Here is an 18,160-nt window from a genome sequence, read left to right as displayed (position 1 = left end):
TGACCCCTATCTTCCCTTCTGAAGACCAGGGTAATTTGCACCTGAATGACATTTCAATCCAAAACTCAAAGTGTACCTGCTTCTTAATCTGAAAAAGTTTAAGAAAAATATATACTAAAGAGTATAATTATTCATGTAAGTATATGGATAAAGAATGCAGAAATATTAAACTTGGATCCATTTATATAAATGGAAACTCTAATGGTTTCCACATGAGCCTAGAGCAGCAGAAGTTGATTCTCTTTACACCTGGTCTACTCAGGCATTCATCCACTAATCCCTCCCCCCACACCTCTATCCATGAGTGCCCTTTGAGCCCCTTTAGTGATTGAATCTTATGCCAGTCACCACCCCTGTGAGTCCTAGCAGCAGTCTTGAGCACCTACTCATCAAATCATTCCCACTGGTAATCCAGGAGCTATCTCCATGGTGGTTCCATGAAACTCTGATATCTGCTTAAGCCGCACAATGCTGCAGTTATGACTCCAATTAAAACTATTGCTGCATCATTCTTTTCAGTCTCAAAAAGAGATAGTTAGAATAATATGAAATGAACATCAGAGAAGGATGGAGCCAAGTATATAAATCCATGATACCACCTTATTATTGACAATCAGTGTAGAGCAGAGATTTTATACAAAACAAGTAGTTGTCAATGAAGGAGCAGATGGTTGGAAAAAAGTCTTCTTGAATGAAGAATAATGCTTGTTGCTTCTCAGTTATCTCCTGGAAAACACTCTAAAAGCCTCAAATGGAAGCTTTGTGGCAAATTTACAATTCCAAATAAAAGAAAAAGGCAAAATTAGGAACCAATGGAGAATATAAAAATATAATTTATAAATGAAATCCTAATTGCAACTATAAACTTTTATGGTGATTAAAAATAAGTATCTATTTTTAGTTTCAGATATTGTGTAAAGTTAAGTTTCCAACATAGAATATTGTTCTGAAAATGATTCTTTTACTGAATTATTGTTTTTTGTAAGATTCTATTTATCTAGTTGCCAATTTTTTTTCTCCTTATTTTGCAGAGTGACCCCTGTATATCCCAGTGAAGTTTCATGATTCTGCCAATGATAAAGCTAATAATGACAACAATCCAGGTAGGTTGCAACTTTAGAGACTTAATCGGTACCTTCAAGGCAGACCAATATTAAGATAGATCACTCTGAGAAACATATGTCACAATCCCATTCAGTCCTCCACCTATCTTGCTAACTTCCACCACTCAAAACCATGTTTTCTGTACCCCATGATGTGGATCACACTGTCCTTTTCCTCTTATTTAATGAATTATGAGTTATTGCTTTGCTTGCAAGAAACATACAATATTATATAATAATTGTTACAAATCTCTCTTGATACAAGAAATAGCACTGATGAATAGTACTCATCTGAGTTACCCAACAACAGAGTTGTTAAATGATTCCTTTCAGACTTTCAAGGAGTTTATGAATTCATATACAGCTTCACGCTAATTTTAAACTATGTTAGGAAGAATAATACTGTTGACATATGGGAATCTTCTATCTCAAAAGTCTTTTATAGCCTGCTGAGTGGTTTCCATCATTTTCTCTTTTCATTATTAAAGAAATAAATATTTACTTCAAAGAAATGCTCAAATTTTGGATGATTTTGCTTTACTTATAGCTCTAAAAAAGACACGTGTTAGATTCAGTAATATTATGGAGGTGCGGCAGCTTCCGGCTCATCACGCATTTGAAGCAAAGCTTTCTAGGATGTCCTATCCAGCAGCAAAGGATCATGAAGCGGCAATGAAATCTGTTGGCAAACTGACAATATCACAAGTAGCAAAAATCAGCTTTTTCTTCTGCTTTGTGGTTAGTACCTCTTACTGTGTTTTTATTTCATATAACTAGTCCATGCAAATGATTAAAACCCTACTAAAGTCTGAAGGGTAAACCAATGAGTCTCTGAAAGTAGTGTGGAGTTTCTATATAAACAGTATATGTGTACATTTCTCGTCTTCTTTGGAAAACTGCATGTGGATATATTCTTCACCCCATAAGTATTGCATCTGGATTAATTGGGATACCAGAAAATATACTGCAATTGACTTAATCTCATAATATTATTTAATATACATTCATAAATATTATTAGCATCATTTGACTTACTGTGTTGGAATTATATATTTCTAAATAGTTTTTACTGTTAAAATATTTATAATGTATGTTTTACAATTAAAATTGTTGAATAAAAATATCAGTGCAACAGATATAAATTATTAGCAACTGTGTACATTTTGACTTGAATTGTACCATTAATTTTTAGTGGGTGTTCTGGCAAACTTTTCCTACCAGAAGCATTGTCTGACACTCAGGTTGCAATTGTTAATATTTTGTCCTCTACTTCTGGTAAGTTGTGTGCTCATAGTCTTAACTTTGTCCCTTGCACTGTACAGAAAAATAATTCTGAAAAAGAGTGTGTTAGGTTTTGTTAAATTTGTGTTTAAAAAAAATCTTAGCTATTACCAAAATACATGTTGCTGTATAATCAAAACACAGTTGACCAATCTGAAAGTAGATTCTTGGAATGGGAAAAGGCTAATCAAACCCTTAATCCTGATTTTTCCACTCATATCATTGCTGGTCTGTACCTCAACTATATTACCTGTTTTAACGCAGTATCTCTTGGTACTAACAAAAGAAAACTGAACATTTCATATGTCCAATGTCCATAACTTTTGGGAGAGAGTTCCAGATCTTCAATGCCTTGTGTGGACAAAGTGCTTTCAGATTTTATTCCTAAATGGATTGGCTCTAATTTTAAGATTATAATGCATCTTTTTCTGGATTACCTCATAGGAAGTAGCTTCTCTGTAGCTGACCTACCAAATCTGTTCGCTAATTTAAGTACCTTATTTAGATCATCTTCAACTTCCTAATTCTGATATTTAAAAAAAAATCAAATTTATGTATCCTGTCCTTATAATGTAAGCATTTATGGTCTGACTCCCTTGAGGAATCAGAACAATACCAAACTTCATGCCATATGAAAACTTTGGTCAAGCACTGTGTTCTTCAAGGTTATTTTAGCTATATATTTAGAATCAGGTTTATTATCACTGACATATGTTCATGAAATTTGTTGTTTTGTGGCAGCAGTACAGTGTAAGACATAAAAATTACTATATGTTACAAAAATAAATAAATAGTGCAAAAGAGGAATAATGAGATAGTGTTCGTGGACTGTTCAGAAATCTGTAGGCAGAGGGGAAGAAGTCGTTCCTGAAATATTGAGTGTGGGTCTTCAGACTCCTGTACCCTCCCCCTGATGCTAGTAAACGTGAAGAGCGCATGTTCCGGGTGGTGAGGTTCCTTAATGATGGATGCCGCCTTCTCGAGGCACTGCCTCTTGAAGATGTCCTCGATAGTGGGGAGGGCTGTGCCCGTGATGGAGCTGGCTGATTCAACAACCCTCTGCAGCCTGTTTTGATCCTGTGCATTGGAGCCTCCATACCAGACAGTGACGCAACCAGTCAGAATGTTCTCCACCATACATCTGTAGAAATTCGCTAAGAATCTTGTTTACATACCAAATCTCCTCAATTCCTAATGAAGTAGAGCCGCTGGCATGCCTTTTTCGTGTTTGCGACAATGTGTTGGGCCCAAGGTAGATTCTCTGAGATGTCGACGCCCAGGAACTTGAAGCTGCTCATCCTTTCCACCGCTGATCCCTCAACGAATACGGGTGTGTGTTTTCCTGGTCTCCTCTTCCTGAAGTCCACAATCAATTCCTTGGTCTTGCTGACATTGAGTGTGAGGTTGTTGTTGCTCAACCAGCCAATCTGTCTCACTCCTGTACACCACCTCATCACCATCTGAGATTCTACCAATAACAATGGTGTCATCGGCAAATTTATAGATAGCATTTGAGCTGAACTTAGCCACACAGTTATGAGTATAGAGAAAGTTGAGCAGTGGGCTAAGCACACATCCTTGAGGTGTGCCTGTGTTGATTGTCAGTGAAAAAGAAATGTTACTATTGATCTGCAAATGACTGTGGTCTCCTGATAAGGAAGTCAAGGATCCATTTGCAGAGGGAGGTACAGAGGCCCAGGTTTTGAAGCTTGTTAATTAGTGCTGAGGGGATGATGATGTTTATATTTCCTTTATCTCTACATGTCTCCTCCCCCAGTCAACTACCCACCCAAGGCTACTTCCAGTTCTCTCATTTACTAATTATCAATTGTATGCAATGTTGGCAAATTCCTTTTATATCCATAGAGATAGCACCATAAGCATTCCTCTGTCCAACCTATTATTGACCACCTGCTCAGTCACACTATCTCTTAAATTCTGGTAACATATACCTGAACTAACCTGTTTGCTTTCTGTCCACCCTCTTAAATACTGGAATGATATTTCCAGTTTCCTCAATCCAAAGACAAAATTCTGAACACACTTTCAAAGTTTTTGCATTTCTATTACACTATTTTATGGAAGCCATCAGATTCTGGTGATTTATCAATTTATAACCATTATTTTTCTCCTTGCTGTATTTTTAAACCTATATTAAATCCATAAATTTCTCCTCCGCAATAGGCTCTTTGAACTGTTGGTAATTTATCCATTTCCTCTGCTAGAAAAATCATATAACTGTTGGATTTATTTAACATTTGCCATTTCCCTTATTGTCCGTTATGGTCTTGCCTTTACTTAGCTTTCATTAGCATACATTCTCATTGAAAGTCCTAAATATATTTATTTTAAAAAAAAACATTTTAGCTGATGTTCATTGTGTGTTTTTGTTTCATACTTGTTTGCAACGTAGCTCGTTTTGTTTTGTAAACAGGCTACTGAATTTCCTTGATTTTGTGTACAGCATTTCTTTTCAATTGATACATGGCCAGAGCTTTATCAAATGGAATTATATTCTGTGCAGAATGGACAGAATCAGTAGAGACGATGTTGTGCATTTAGTTGATCATTTTGCACTTTGCATAATGCCATCATAGGTTTTAGTAATTCAGTTAAGCACCCCAAGTAAAGATCTTAAAATCTTAAGCCTAATTCCCATTCGTCCCTCCACTAATGTGGAATATTGGTTTAATCTTGCATCCGAAACACATTGTCTTCATTGGCAGAAAATATACTGTGAATCCAAAAATACTTGAAAATTAAAAAAAATGAAATTGACTATTAATTATTCTCCCTTTTTTCTATAAAGATCTCAGTACTTCCATTTTCAATTGATGAATAAAAACTTTAACCTCTTTTTTCCTCTTTTCAGATGCGACTGGATCTCTTGTGTTACTACCAACACATTTTATTCTTATTTGACTATAATTGTTCGTTAATAATTGGCACTAACCATTGGCAAATTCTGTTTTTAATTGTAATCAAACTTTAACAGAGAGATGCTTTGACCATCCCACTCACTGCTATTTGAAGTTAAAATGAAAATCATTTATTCATGGCCCTCTGATTAAGTTATTTCCCATGTTACAGTAACAAAATATAGTTGTTCGCTTGAGAGGGGCCAAAAGGTGCAGCTGGGATGGGGGAGCAATTCCTCAATCCTTTTCTATGTGTATATTCCAGAGAGATGGTGGTACAATTAATAGTATTTGGAAGTACCTTGCCAAAAGAAGCATCCTTTTAATGATAAAAATGAATTAAATGCCAAAAACAAAAATCACTTGCAACAGTGCCATCTAGTGTTATTCAGTCATTGCTACCTGAACTGCCAGAAGATATGGTACAAACGGGTACAATTACAATGTTTAAAGACACTTGGACAGGTACATGATAGAAAAGTTTTAGAGGATATGGACCAAACGAGGCAAATGCTGTAGCTCAGGAAGTCAACTTGGTTGGCATGGAAGAGTTGGGCCAAAGGGCCTGTTTCCATGCTGTATAACTCCATGAACAAACTTGGTAACCATAAATGTTTTATAAGGACATAAATAGTTCAAAAGTTAATTATATGTTGAAAGTGGTACACATTAATTCATAAATGATTAATTCGTAAATGCTAAAAGATACAATCCAGTAAGTGAGATGTAATTTATTTGAACATTTATTCAGAAAACAAAATAAGTCCCTTTTCTAGTATAATTTAACTGTTATTCTGTCTAGATACATCTTTTGAGATATTTATTAAAAGGGAAGCAGCTCCTTAAAATAGCTCGGCCAGCTGATAACACCCTCTGCAACTCTAATTGCCTAATCCCATTTACTCCCATCATTATGGCTCCTACCTGCTTAATCTGTCCCAAACCTGTATCCTCGGACCACAATTACTACAATAAGAGATTCACTAGTAATTATGTATTACGTTGTAATTTTAATTAACATATTGACCTATTTAAAAATAAAATGAATTGTATGCTTTCTCTCTTAATTAAGATCTTGATGTGTTTAAGCTCCCTAATCTAATAGCTATGGTAAAATACATTCCTAAGAAATCTATATCATAAATTCTATGACTTTACTTTTCAAAGTTAATTTGCTGGTTGTTTGAATATTTTTATTTCTGCAGGACTTTTCACCCTTCTTCTGGCTGCTATGTTCCCTAGCAACAGTGGAGACAGATTTACATTATCCAATTATTAGCAGTAATTTTATGGTATGTATTGATTTATCAATAACATTTTCACCCTATCATTTTTTTTCAATTAAGTACTTTAGTTGTACTTGGTGTCTTTTACTCAGTGAAAGTATTTCCTCGACAATGCAACTTCATTCTCATCTTGCAGGATTGATATGTAACATAAAATTAACAATGTTTGTTTTTGCTTTTTTAGCATTGGTGGTGTTACACTTGTAAGTCTCTCAAGTAATGACACAGAGGGAAAAGGCACTATAGGTAAAGGATCTCACTCCTCTTTATAACTAACACTTTTTAAAAATACCTTAGGTTTTGTTAACCTTTACATATTAAATTTTGCAATGTCTAGAAGTTATTTTTGTTCATGGCAGAGCTATTGCAAAGTATAGTGCAAGATAATTAATACAGCGTATTTAATTCAACACTATCAATTACTAACTCGCAAAATAAGTTCCAGTATTAATGATGCATTTTACGAAAGCTTTAGGGATAGACATTGCATTATAATATGAAATTATATATATTTTATTGTAATAAATATTTTTTAATTGAAGTGATGCAGTCAAGGCTTAATTGAAAACACTGGGAAACATACTGATTATTTAGCCACACTTTTATCTTGGGGAAAAAAATACCAGTTTTGGTAGTAGAATTTATTTTCATGAAACATATTATTCCTTACATTGCTATTTAACCGATTTAAGTTGAAGGACTTAAAAAAAAAATGACTGAAGGAGAGGTTTGGCTTGCATGATGATTCATGAATATAGAGGCTCAGCAAACACAGCATAGATTAAAAATACTTGAAAATCAGTAAGGGCAGATTTTTCAGACAAACCATTACCAACTGTTAGTTTTTTTATGCTATGTTTTTCTCAGGCCCTGTATTATTGGTCACTTTAATTGCAGAAGTCCCATCCCCTGCAATCCACAATATACCCTCTCAGTTTAATATCTACGTAGATGATCTTGAGACTCGGGAATTGTAGCAGAGAACTCAAGTGCATTTTACTGGCTGCTTGAAAGACATTTTGTTCTTTTACAAGGTTATTGAATTTTAATAATTTGTGAATGTGTCTGGCATTCATATGCAAAAACATTCAAAGTCTAACAGCTTTCTCTGCCAGTTCATCCTGCTATGTGGTTTAGCTGGCCACAAAAGGCTTCACTGATCAGGTTGGAGTTATTATTGTGGACCAAGTTGCCAGTTAAAGATTTGCACAACATATTTGTGAATCCAGTGGGTAAAGAAACGTTTCCAGGAAATTCCAAGCCTCTTAACATAGAGTAAGAACATACATGCTTTGGCTTCAATCTGGTCTAACTCCCTTCCTGTCTGAAGCAAATCTTAAAAGAGAGAACTCTTGGACATCATTGGGGCAGCACGGTAGTGTAGCGGTTAGCGCGACGCTATTACAGCACCAGTGATCGGGGTTCGGTTCCCGTCACTGTAAGGAGTTTGTACGTTCTACCTTGTCTGTGTGGGTTTCCTCCAGGTGCTCTGGTTTCCTCCCACATTCCAAAGACGTAGGGGTAGGTTAATTTGGGTTTAAAATGGGCGGTGCGGACTCGTTGGGCCGGAAGGGCCTGTTACCACACTGTAAATAAAATAAAAATAAAAAGTCTTGATCCAACTCCATAGTGACAATGAATTAGTTATTAAACCATGGATGAAGTTCAACAGAAAAGCATCACGGGAGTCTTCAGCTCACTGATCTGCAAATTTTGACTAGATCCAATCAATGACCTGATCAAATTTTCAGACACAGAAATAGGAATAAGCTGCCTGTGTCTGTTTGAATTCACAGTGACATCATGACTGTCTGTAGGGTGATATTGCTTAATACCGGAGCCTAACAAAAATGTGTTAATCTCAAATTAAAATCATTAACTGAATTAGCATCTACTGCTTTTCTTTGTAGGATTTAACACGTCAACCACCCCTGAGCGTGATAAACTGTTCCCTTAGATCTCTCCCAAATATCCTGGCTCTCATTTTAACTTGTGTTTTCTTGCCCAAGATCTCCCCAGGAATGAAACATTTCTCTTATTCTTTTCAAAAATCTAAAATCCCATTCAAATCACCTATATTTACCATTTAATTTGTGTATCTCTGTTAGTATTCCTGATACCAAAACTAACAAAGTGGTTGATCGAGTGTTAAGATTCAAGCTGCAGGAAAATATCAACAGACTGGTTAGGTGGGTACAAAAGTAGCATATGGAATTCAGTCCAGAAAAGTGTGAGGTAAAGCATATGGAGAGGGAAAACAAGTTAAGGAAACACGTGACAAATGGTAGGAAACTAAATGTAGATGATTAAGGGGATTTTGGAGTACATGCCCAAAATTGGGATAGATCAATAAGAAGGAATATGCGATACTTGCCTTGAATAGCTGAGGCATAGAATATAAGAGGAGTGAGCTCATGCTAGAACTGCATAAAAGATTAGTTTGGCTATAACTTGAAGACAGTTCTAATCACCACCAGTGCCAAAATAACTTGATAACACTAGTGAGGATATGGGGACTATATACAATGGTGTTACCAGGGAAAATTATAGTTGTGAGGGGAAACTGTTTAGGTTTTCTTGGATCACAAGGGGACTGAAGAGAGATTTAATCGCAAAGTTAAAAAAAAAGCAGATGACAGAAATAGACATATAAACCAAGAATGCTGAAAATACTCAGCAGGTTAGTCTGAGGGAAACTGGGTTAATGTTTAATTTTGATGACCTTTCACCAGAACTGCAAACAGAAATCAAACGTGTTGATTGTCTAAGAGAGGGATTGAAAAAAATGAAGGGAATATCTGTGACTGGGTGGAGACCAGGAGAGACCTAATGACACAAGTCATATTTTTGGCTCCTTGTGTTATTTAATTATAGTGAAAGCTCAAATCCCATCACCAACTCGTAGAGAATGCTGCTGATCTTTCTAATTTTAATACATACTCTATCCTTGCATATCTATTCTTCCTCCTATCCCTAACAAGCTCCTATTCAACTCAATAATTTGTTCTCATTTCCATGAGTGTTTAATTTGGCTAACAATCTCTTATGCAGAACCTTACTGAATTCATAAAAATCAAAAAACTGCAGCTGCTAAAAATCTGAAATAAAATACAAAATTTGGGAAACACTCGTCAGGACAGGCAACATCTGTGGAAAGAGAAACAGTTATTGTTTCAGGTCGATGGCCCTTCATCAGTGAGAATATGAGGCCGTTCTAAGTTGCAGAGAGGATAGGGGATAGATGGATAGGTTTCAGATTGGAGACCTTTCATCAGAAACCCTCCATTCATTCACTATCCTTTCTCCAACTTCTCACTTTCCCAGTTATGATGGAGGGCCTTTAACCTGAAACATTAACATTATGTTTTTCATTCTATAGATACTGCCTGACCTGCTTACTGAATTCCTTCTGGAAACCTATCTAAACTACATCAGTTGATAACCACCACTTATCTGAGACTTTGGCTCAAAGAATGCAGTAGAGATGTTCCACCCTTTAAAAACTCATTTTTTTTATATATATAATCAGCTCAAATTCTCTGTATCTTATGTATAGAATCCCTATGACAAAGGTTAACAAGTCTATAGTTTTCTCTCCCACTTCCTAATGCCTATCAATCACACCCACTTATTCTCATTTTTTGATTTGTGTTCAGAATATTTAAAACATCACTGCAAGCATGTTTAACTGCAGAAATAACTTCCAAGCCCCTTTGAAATTATACTGAAAAAAAGAGGTGACTGGTTCTGACGTAAGTTAACCAACCATCATTTTTTGTTTGAAGAGTCAATCCATGATTATATACATGCAGATGTTTTCTAATTGATGAGAAAATGCCATGTGTGCTCTGAGCTTGTAGATAACATGCTTTGTATACCTAGAGTATTGTGTAGCAATTCAAAAAACAAATTAAAAATTCAAAGCTGCCAAAAGGTTTGGTCTTGTAACAAAAGCAATTGCTTGTCCTGAAAACATGCATCATTAGTGAACCATTATTCCCAGTAGGCTTGGCAATTAAATATTTCATGATATGGTACAAATACTACAAAGGCTATAAAGGTTCCAGGCTTAATTTTTGGGCTTTGTTGAGTTAACGTTAGCAACTTGGATAAAGAAGGAAATATTGCCATTGAAAAACCCACTTTAAAAGTGCATAGGCAAAAATGCCAAATGAGAGTAGGTCATTGTATGATTTTCTCCACCTGTGTTGCCTGAAGTCAGTAGGTATCTCCTACTCTCTAATTGACTTCATTATCACTTGAGTGAAGGTGTGGAAAGCTGTAGCTGATTGTGATTGTTCCTCACTTTAAATTTTGCCTTCAGAAAATGATAGACACATTTATTGTGGGCGGAAGCTAACCCTTTGCCTTGCCTTAAATTTAGAAGAAAAATTGTTTTAATTTTGGAAAGAAAAGTGATTGGAAATGAGGATCTGACGCAAAAGCTCTTTGGACTGTTTTGCCATTGGCATCCCACCAATACACAAAAATGCAAGAAAAATAAAATCTGGTCACAGTTTCTGTCTAGTAGAAGCAAAATAAAAAAAATGGACCTTGATTTGTCAATGTTGGCAGGATGGTAATAGCAAGAATTGTTTACAGCTGAGATTAGCAGTTATATGCAAGTGGTTTTCTGTGATCTTTATTTAAAACAGATTAAAACTTAGCCAAAATAGCTTAAAATGGCATGTTTGTTTTATGTGCAGATCATTGGCAATTTCCAGCTTTATATTTTGTGTGTGCTCATTGATAGGAGAATAATTCTACCATACACCAAAGTTCTCTGAGAAAGCAAAATGTATAGTTTTCTGATCAAGCTCTATTTTACATCTACATTTACTCATGCTGGCTTTACTCTCTGTATATCTAAGCTAAGCCGAATCGATACTGCAACTTGAAGCCAAATAGAAAAAAGCCATTGAAGTGTCACAACTAAATTAACTAATTATTTCACCAACAAATTTGTACTTGTTGCCATAATTATTACAGATTTTGTATATATCTGTTTTGGGAGAAAGCATTATTACATGAACTACGGATCTATGGCAGAGAGTGAGTCCATGCAAGCTAAATAAATTCTATCCAGACTAATCCTGCTGTTTAGCTTTTGGTTCATAACCTTGTACATTACAGCACTTCAAATGTTTATGAAGTTTTTTTTTAGATGTAATGAGGGTTGTCATCCCTTCAGGGAGTAAACTCCAGACTCCTACCACCATCTGGATGGAAAATATTTTCAAATCTCATCCAATCCTTCTACTGGTTACTTTAAATCCAAATTCCCTGGTTATTGGCCTTGCTGTTGAGGAAATTGCTCTCTTCTATCCACTATGTCTAGAAATCGAGCAGAATTTCATAACTGCAGATTCTAACTGAGTTGCAAGTGCACCAAGTGTTACCTGGATGGTTAAAGAACCTTCATACATGATTGCTGTGCTAAATATTCCATTAAATTTGTCAGTGCCTTCAAGCTCTGTACCATCATCTTTCAAGATTGTAATGACTGACTGAATGCCACCATTATCTCCAGCTTTTCCTTCTCCTCCAAAGCTTTTGAATGTACCATCCTATCCTTCATGGGTCCTCGCGCATTATACTTTCTCCAGTCTGGTTTCTATCCTATTCATTGCTTCAAGGGTGCAGAATCACCAGTGGTTTCTTGTGACTGATCATATGTAGTTTCACTTCACATACTTCTTTTACAGTTAACAGGGGATGGAGGCTATTTGGCATACTAAGTGACCAAATAAACCCATTGATATGTAAGAGCATTGTTATTTTTGTTGTCATCAGGTTCAAATCATAGTAATATTCAGCTAAGAAGGATTCAAGTTTCTCTTCCAGACTAAAGATTGCTTTTCCATACATGTCCATTACCATACATTCATATTAACATGTCCTTGTTGTTAGTACAATAAGTTCAAGAGGCAACTCAACAGGCCCTTCTGAAGGGAAACAGGAGATGGACAATAATTGCTAGCTTTATCAGTGATGTCTGCACCAATGAATGATTCCAAAAAAAAAGCACCCATCAAACTACCCCCTACCCCCCCACCCACCTCGGGAATGCTGATGGATTGAGTTAGACATGTTGCTGTGAGCAACTAAATTATTTGGTACAGAGACTTAGGGAATACTTTTAATATACATTAAAATGTTAGCAGCAAAACATTGCTTTAAAGACTAAGTATGTGTCTCATTTACTTAGTTCAAAGTTATTCAATTTATCTGATTTTCAGCATCAACATTTTGCTGTAATGTGTTAATTCATGTTTATGTGAAAAGATTCTCCAACTGGAAACAGATTGTAGAAGCTTCAGGCATAGAATTTGCTCTGGTGGAAGTTCAGCAAAAATGTAGCTGGGTGAACATTGTACCTACCTATTTCAGGGGAGTTTTTCAAGTGTTTGTCAATGTCAAAAAACCAACAGATGTCAGGAAAGGGAGAGAAAACGTGTTGCAATCCTTGAATACCCTCATCTGTGAAACCTGGTTAACTGAGTTCTGGGAGCTACTGAAGAAGAAAAAGTGTTTCAGAGTTGGTGCTTTGGTTACAACCTATCATTTATCTGGTTTAAAATCCCAAATCCCATCCTTGACATTCACAGCAATTTTGCACTTCAAGAGCTCATTTGTTTGCAGTTGTAAACAAATGCCATTGTGACAGCAAGCATAGAATGTGATGCTTTCTTCCTATTAACCTATACTTTTTAAATGTGCTGTCACTTAGGTCAGTTGTATTCTATAACCAATGTCTGGGAGCAGCAAAGGGGAAACTAGAGAAAGGCTGTCTATCTATTTCCTAATGTTAGACACTATTCTACCACCTGCAATGTTGATCTGGTGGAGTGTTTACATGATTGAGAAAAATGAGACTAAGACTAAGAGAATATCACTACTTCTGAGCTCTATGATCTATTCCAAAGTCATTTCCTTTTTGCCAGATTTGTAGACCTAGAGAATGGTTTTTCAGGATTTAAGGGCTTAGGAGTGCAAATCTCATTTCCTGTGAAGTTTTGGTTCTGTAGGCTGTCATGTTCTGCCAGTTTGTGTTGGAAATGTTGGAACAGCCGATGAATAAAAGGAACAGGCAAATCTCCCATTTAGAAATGAAACTTTAGTTCTATGGCTTGAACCACCATGACATAAATTGCAAATTAATGAAATGAAAGTAAATAGAATGAAAGTTCTCTTGATTATTCACAGCACTTTGAATCAATCCCACTCATATATGTAGAATTAACCTGATATAATAATATGTGTATTGAGTTAGTAGCAATCGACCTTAGATGAAAACCCTGTTGGAAAGATGAAGAATGGAAGCTAACTTGTATTTCTGTCAGCATAACCATAATGAATGGCTCTCCACCATACCTCTATCCGCCAGTGTACAAAGCCAAAATATTGCGAATGCTGGAAACCTGAAATTAAAAGGAGAAATGCTGGAAATATTCATTGACTTTTGATGAAAGGTCATTACCTTGAAATATTAATATTGTTTTGCTCTCAACAATTGCTATCTGATCTGCTGAGTACTTCAACATTTCCTGTTTTATTTCTCCAAGTAATTTTGTGTCACCTTACGAAGTCAAATCTGTTGCACAATTTGGATTCTGTTGCATTTTAGGTCTCATTTAGGACTTAGTGAGTACAAGTTTGATCTTAGCCGAATATTGGAGCAGAAACAGACTAGTCTCTCGAGTGTTTTCATTGGGATCATGGCCAATCTTTGACCTAACTCCATATATTAACTTTAATACCGTATCACTTAATATAGATTTTAAAAAATCATTTCAGATTTTAAATTAACGAATGACCAAGCAAAAACCTGCAGATCAAAATTTCTGTTTCCTTTTGTGTGTGGGATTGATTCCTGTCTTTATTTCTGAATGGGTTAGAAGCAATTTTTAGCCTATACTTCCTGGTCCGAGACTTCCCATCCAGCAGAAGTAGTTTGCCTCTAACTACCTATTGGCACTTATTAATATTTTGATAATTTAATATGTATTACCTTAAATTTTAAAATTCCATGAGATAAAATCCTAGTTTGTCTAAGCAGTCATAATTTATTAAATGAAAACCAAATTTCCTATTGATAAATCGATACCAAACTCTTCTCCAGAACAAAATATCTTTCCTCAGATGTATGGTGCTCAGAAGTGTTCAAGTTGCTCTGGATGTGGTCCACCTTGAACTTTGCATGGCTGCAGCAAAAGTTTTATCCATCCATGTACTAATCCTCAATAAAAGTCAGTGTTCCATAGTCATTTTGATTATATTTTTCACCATGACTATTTAATGATCTGCCTGCATTAACCCCTAAATCGCTTGGTTTTTCCTATTGAACATATACTTGTGACCCATTCCAAAACATCAGGAAATTTTCTGCAAAGGACGTCCTGAGTCTTCAAGTTCAAAGCGAGGCAATGAACAAGAAACACCAGTTATTTCTCTGCTCCTTAAGTTTAAAGATGGGTATTTAAACCATCTGTTGTCTATTTGTTTTTTCCTATCCATTCTAGACCTCTTCTCCAAAAAGGCAACTAGTCCACCATAAGTTTTATTCTTGCAGCTTGTTGTAAAATCTACTTCCCTTTGAGAGCTATTCTTAATTTGCCTTGACAGTTTTCTGCAGCAACAGTTTTCTCCCCCCCCCCACCATTTTTCCACCTTTCCCAACCTACCCTCTTCTGCCTACTTCTCCACCTTGATTTGTTGAGAATTCCACCATTTTCATTCTTATTTCAATAAAATATTGCAACAAAGTTTTGTTTTTTTTAGAAAAAAACTCATGCCTATCAAGCTATGTAAATAATCAACTTGCCCTAATGGCACAGTAATCAAGCCGAAAATGTTATAATCAAATCAAAGTCATACAAAACTGCAATTAATTTAATTAAGCAAGGTGGATTTTAAGAGCTATAAAAATACTTTGTGTACATCATTTGGAAACTTGCAAGTTATCTAATCAGGGCTTATTTGAACACTGAAGGAGAATATTTAAGTGATCCTATTTGCTCTCAGAATTATTTTGCTGCACACAGCTGGAGAAAGTGTTTTTGCCGTAGCTATTGGGAGTTATGAAAGTCTTAGACTTGTCAGATAATACTTCCAAGTTTTAACTATTTCCAAATTAATGAATGTGATTGAAATAAATTTACCTCAATTACTAATTGTATCTCGTGGTATTGTATATGGGCAAAACAGGGCTGGAAGGTTAGAGATAACTGAACTAATGTGGCAGCCACTAAGATTAAGATTGTTTTTCAACTTGTTGAACTGTTCCCCAAACACTCTCCTGCTTAACCCTGCCCTTTCTCTCATGCAGTGTCCCATTCATGCCTACTGGATCCTATTTTCATTATCCTACTAGTCACCAGATTTTCTTTCCTTCTCCTTGTATTTAGTGGCATGAACTATCATTCCACTTTCAAAATGGCATAATTTTGAAACCATTAATTTCATCATGGCTACATCATTGTACTCTGCAACCTATTTCACAATAACAATATTTTTTCAGTGCACAAAGACTACCAGTAGTGTCAAATTATATTATACTTAGCATCATAAAATTCCAAATCAATTGTACATTTACTGTTTATTTCTGCACTACCTGGAGTGTTCAATAGTGTAGTAGAAACTATTTAATGTTTTAATTTTTCAAGGTTAAGATACCTCACCTAGATGCAGTAACACTAAATTTGTATGCTAATACATTAGAGCTGTTCCGTGGCTAATCAAGATATGATTGGCACTAATTATATGATTTCATCATGAATATGCCAAACTATGATTAGCCCTCAACTTTAAATTAAGCCTGTAATCACTGTTGATTGTAATCAGCTCTGCGACTTAATTTCTGCAGTAAATGCTTCATCATAGAATGCTCCTTTTTATATTTTGTTTCTGTTTTTTGTGCTTTCATTTTTATGAATGTAGGTTGATACTGAATAATATTTAGCCACCTTGTCTCAGGTTATTTGAAGCTGCAGTCTGCCTTTTAACAGAGTGCCTAAATCTTGAATATTTTATGTTTGCAGTGTGTTTGTAAAGGCACAGATCTATAAATTCAGTGTGGTGATAGAGAATCAGGTGATATACAGAACCAGGTGATTTCACTCAACTTTAGGGATACTTTGCATGGATATAAAATTGGAGGAGCTGCATCCTCAAGATGTTGATCCATAATAACACCACCTTGCATTAGTATTTGTCACATTTCTAACAACATGGTTCTTCTTTCCTTAATGCCCACATGACAGCAAGGTGGGACATAACTTCAACAATCCTAGGAGAGTGTATTGCATCCCTAGGTAAGTTTGCAGGATCAGTTAAACACTATCATTATCTGAAGGTGAATGGTTATTAAAATATGGAGTTTTCCCATGACTCAAAAGATGCACAAGTCCAGTGCTGTTGCAAGTCCTGTTCTGCCTGAATATTAATTGGTGCTCATGTAACATCATAGTTTCTGGTCATCTGTGCTAATGCAACATGGTATGTGCTTTAGGTCTTACTGACTTTGCGTGGTGCCTAATAATACAGATCAAGGAATATCCAACTTTTTAAATTGGTCAGATCAACTGACCCATTCATGATCTGCTTCTGATGCTAGAGGTCAGTTTATCTAAAGTGAACGTTCTACACATATAGATTTCTTATTTTGAAGCTATATATTATTTTTTCATTTCTGGGTTCTTCTGATCATTTTCTGTGCAAGAACATGATATGAGGGCTGTTATGTAAAATTGCTGTTCAAACAATTTACCTGCAGTATTTTTATTTCATCAAAACTATTACAATGTGGTTTGGAATCTTTTGTTAACTCTTACCTTTAAGACTATTGTCCCACTGCTAATTTTCCCTCAACTAATAATTACAGTATTGTGTAGATATTTCTGAAATGGTTAAAAGAAAATGAGGTGAAGAAGAAAGCAATTGGAATGGCTGGGAACTGGTGGGTTGGTGCAATGAGTCTTTAAAAATAAAAACATATGCAAGGAAATAAGTTACAACCATGTTAACTAAAACAAGGAAGAAGTATGAGAAGTGAATTCTACAGCTCTCAATTAAAAATAATTGCTGGGCAGGGACAAGTTGGGCTGAGGGGCCTGTTTCCGTGCTGTATAACTCTAAAAAATAATCTTGAGTAGTATTTTATCCATCTGTCTCTTTTCTGGGAAGAAAAACATTTGGTGAAGATATCATCAGAGGAACTGGCAGAAATTTCTGTCTAATAATACACAAAAGTTGAATCACAGTAAATCGTTAAAATGACAAAAGTCCCATCAAATCCAAGGCTGATGGGATGTTTTTTTAATCTCTAACTTGGCTGCCTTACTCCATCGTACCTTCTAACTATCTTTACTAGAACTTCTTTTATAGAATCACCACAAACTGTTTAATTCAAGTGTTTCTATCAATCATCAGATTAGAGCATTAATGATTTATGATCCTAAATTTTAAAAGCTGGGTATAATGTGTTTTTTTTTAATAATAGGAAATAGAAGCTGCTGTGTATAGATAGTCTTTTTTACCTTTTTGGCTATTTCAACTTCAAGAAGTTTTTGAA

The 18,160-nt window shown here is 35.5% G+C and overlaps 1 protein-coding gene across 1 annotated transcript in view; it reads left to right on the top strand.

Moving 5' to 3' along the window:
• The window catches only part of LOC127580667 (solute carrier family 35 member F5-like), a 65,966-nt gene that overhangs the window by 19,511 nt on the left and 28,295 nt on the right, over positions 1-18,160 (top strand). The window contains 7 exon segments of the mRNA XM_052034390.1: positions 1,032-1,103; positions 1,651-1,845; positions 2,296-2,319; positions 2,322-2,378; positions 6,508-6,570; positions 6,573-6,594; positions 6,773-6,834. Coding sequence (XP_051890350.1) covers positions 1,032-1,103; positions 1,651-1,845; positions 2,296-2,319; positions 2,322-2,378; positions 6,508-6,570; positions 6,573-6,594; positions 6,773-6,834 — 495 coding nt within the window.

This window comes from Pristis pectinata, chromosome 1, assembly GCF_009764475.1.
Source record: "Pristis pectinata isolate sPriPec2 chromosome 1, sPriPec2.1.pri, whole genome shotgun sequence".
Taxonomy (NCBI): Eukaryota; Metazoa; Chordata; class Chondrichthyes; order Rhinopristiformes; family Pristidae; genus Pristis; species Pristis pectinata.
The sequence above is the reverse complement of the archived record's forward strand: the minus strand, read 5'-3'. Positions and strand labels throughout refer to the sequence as shown.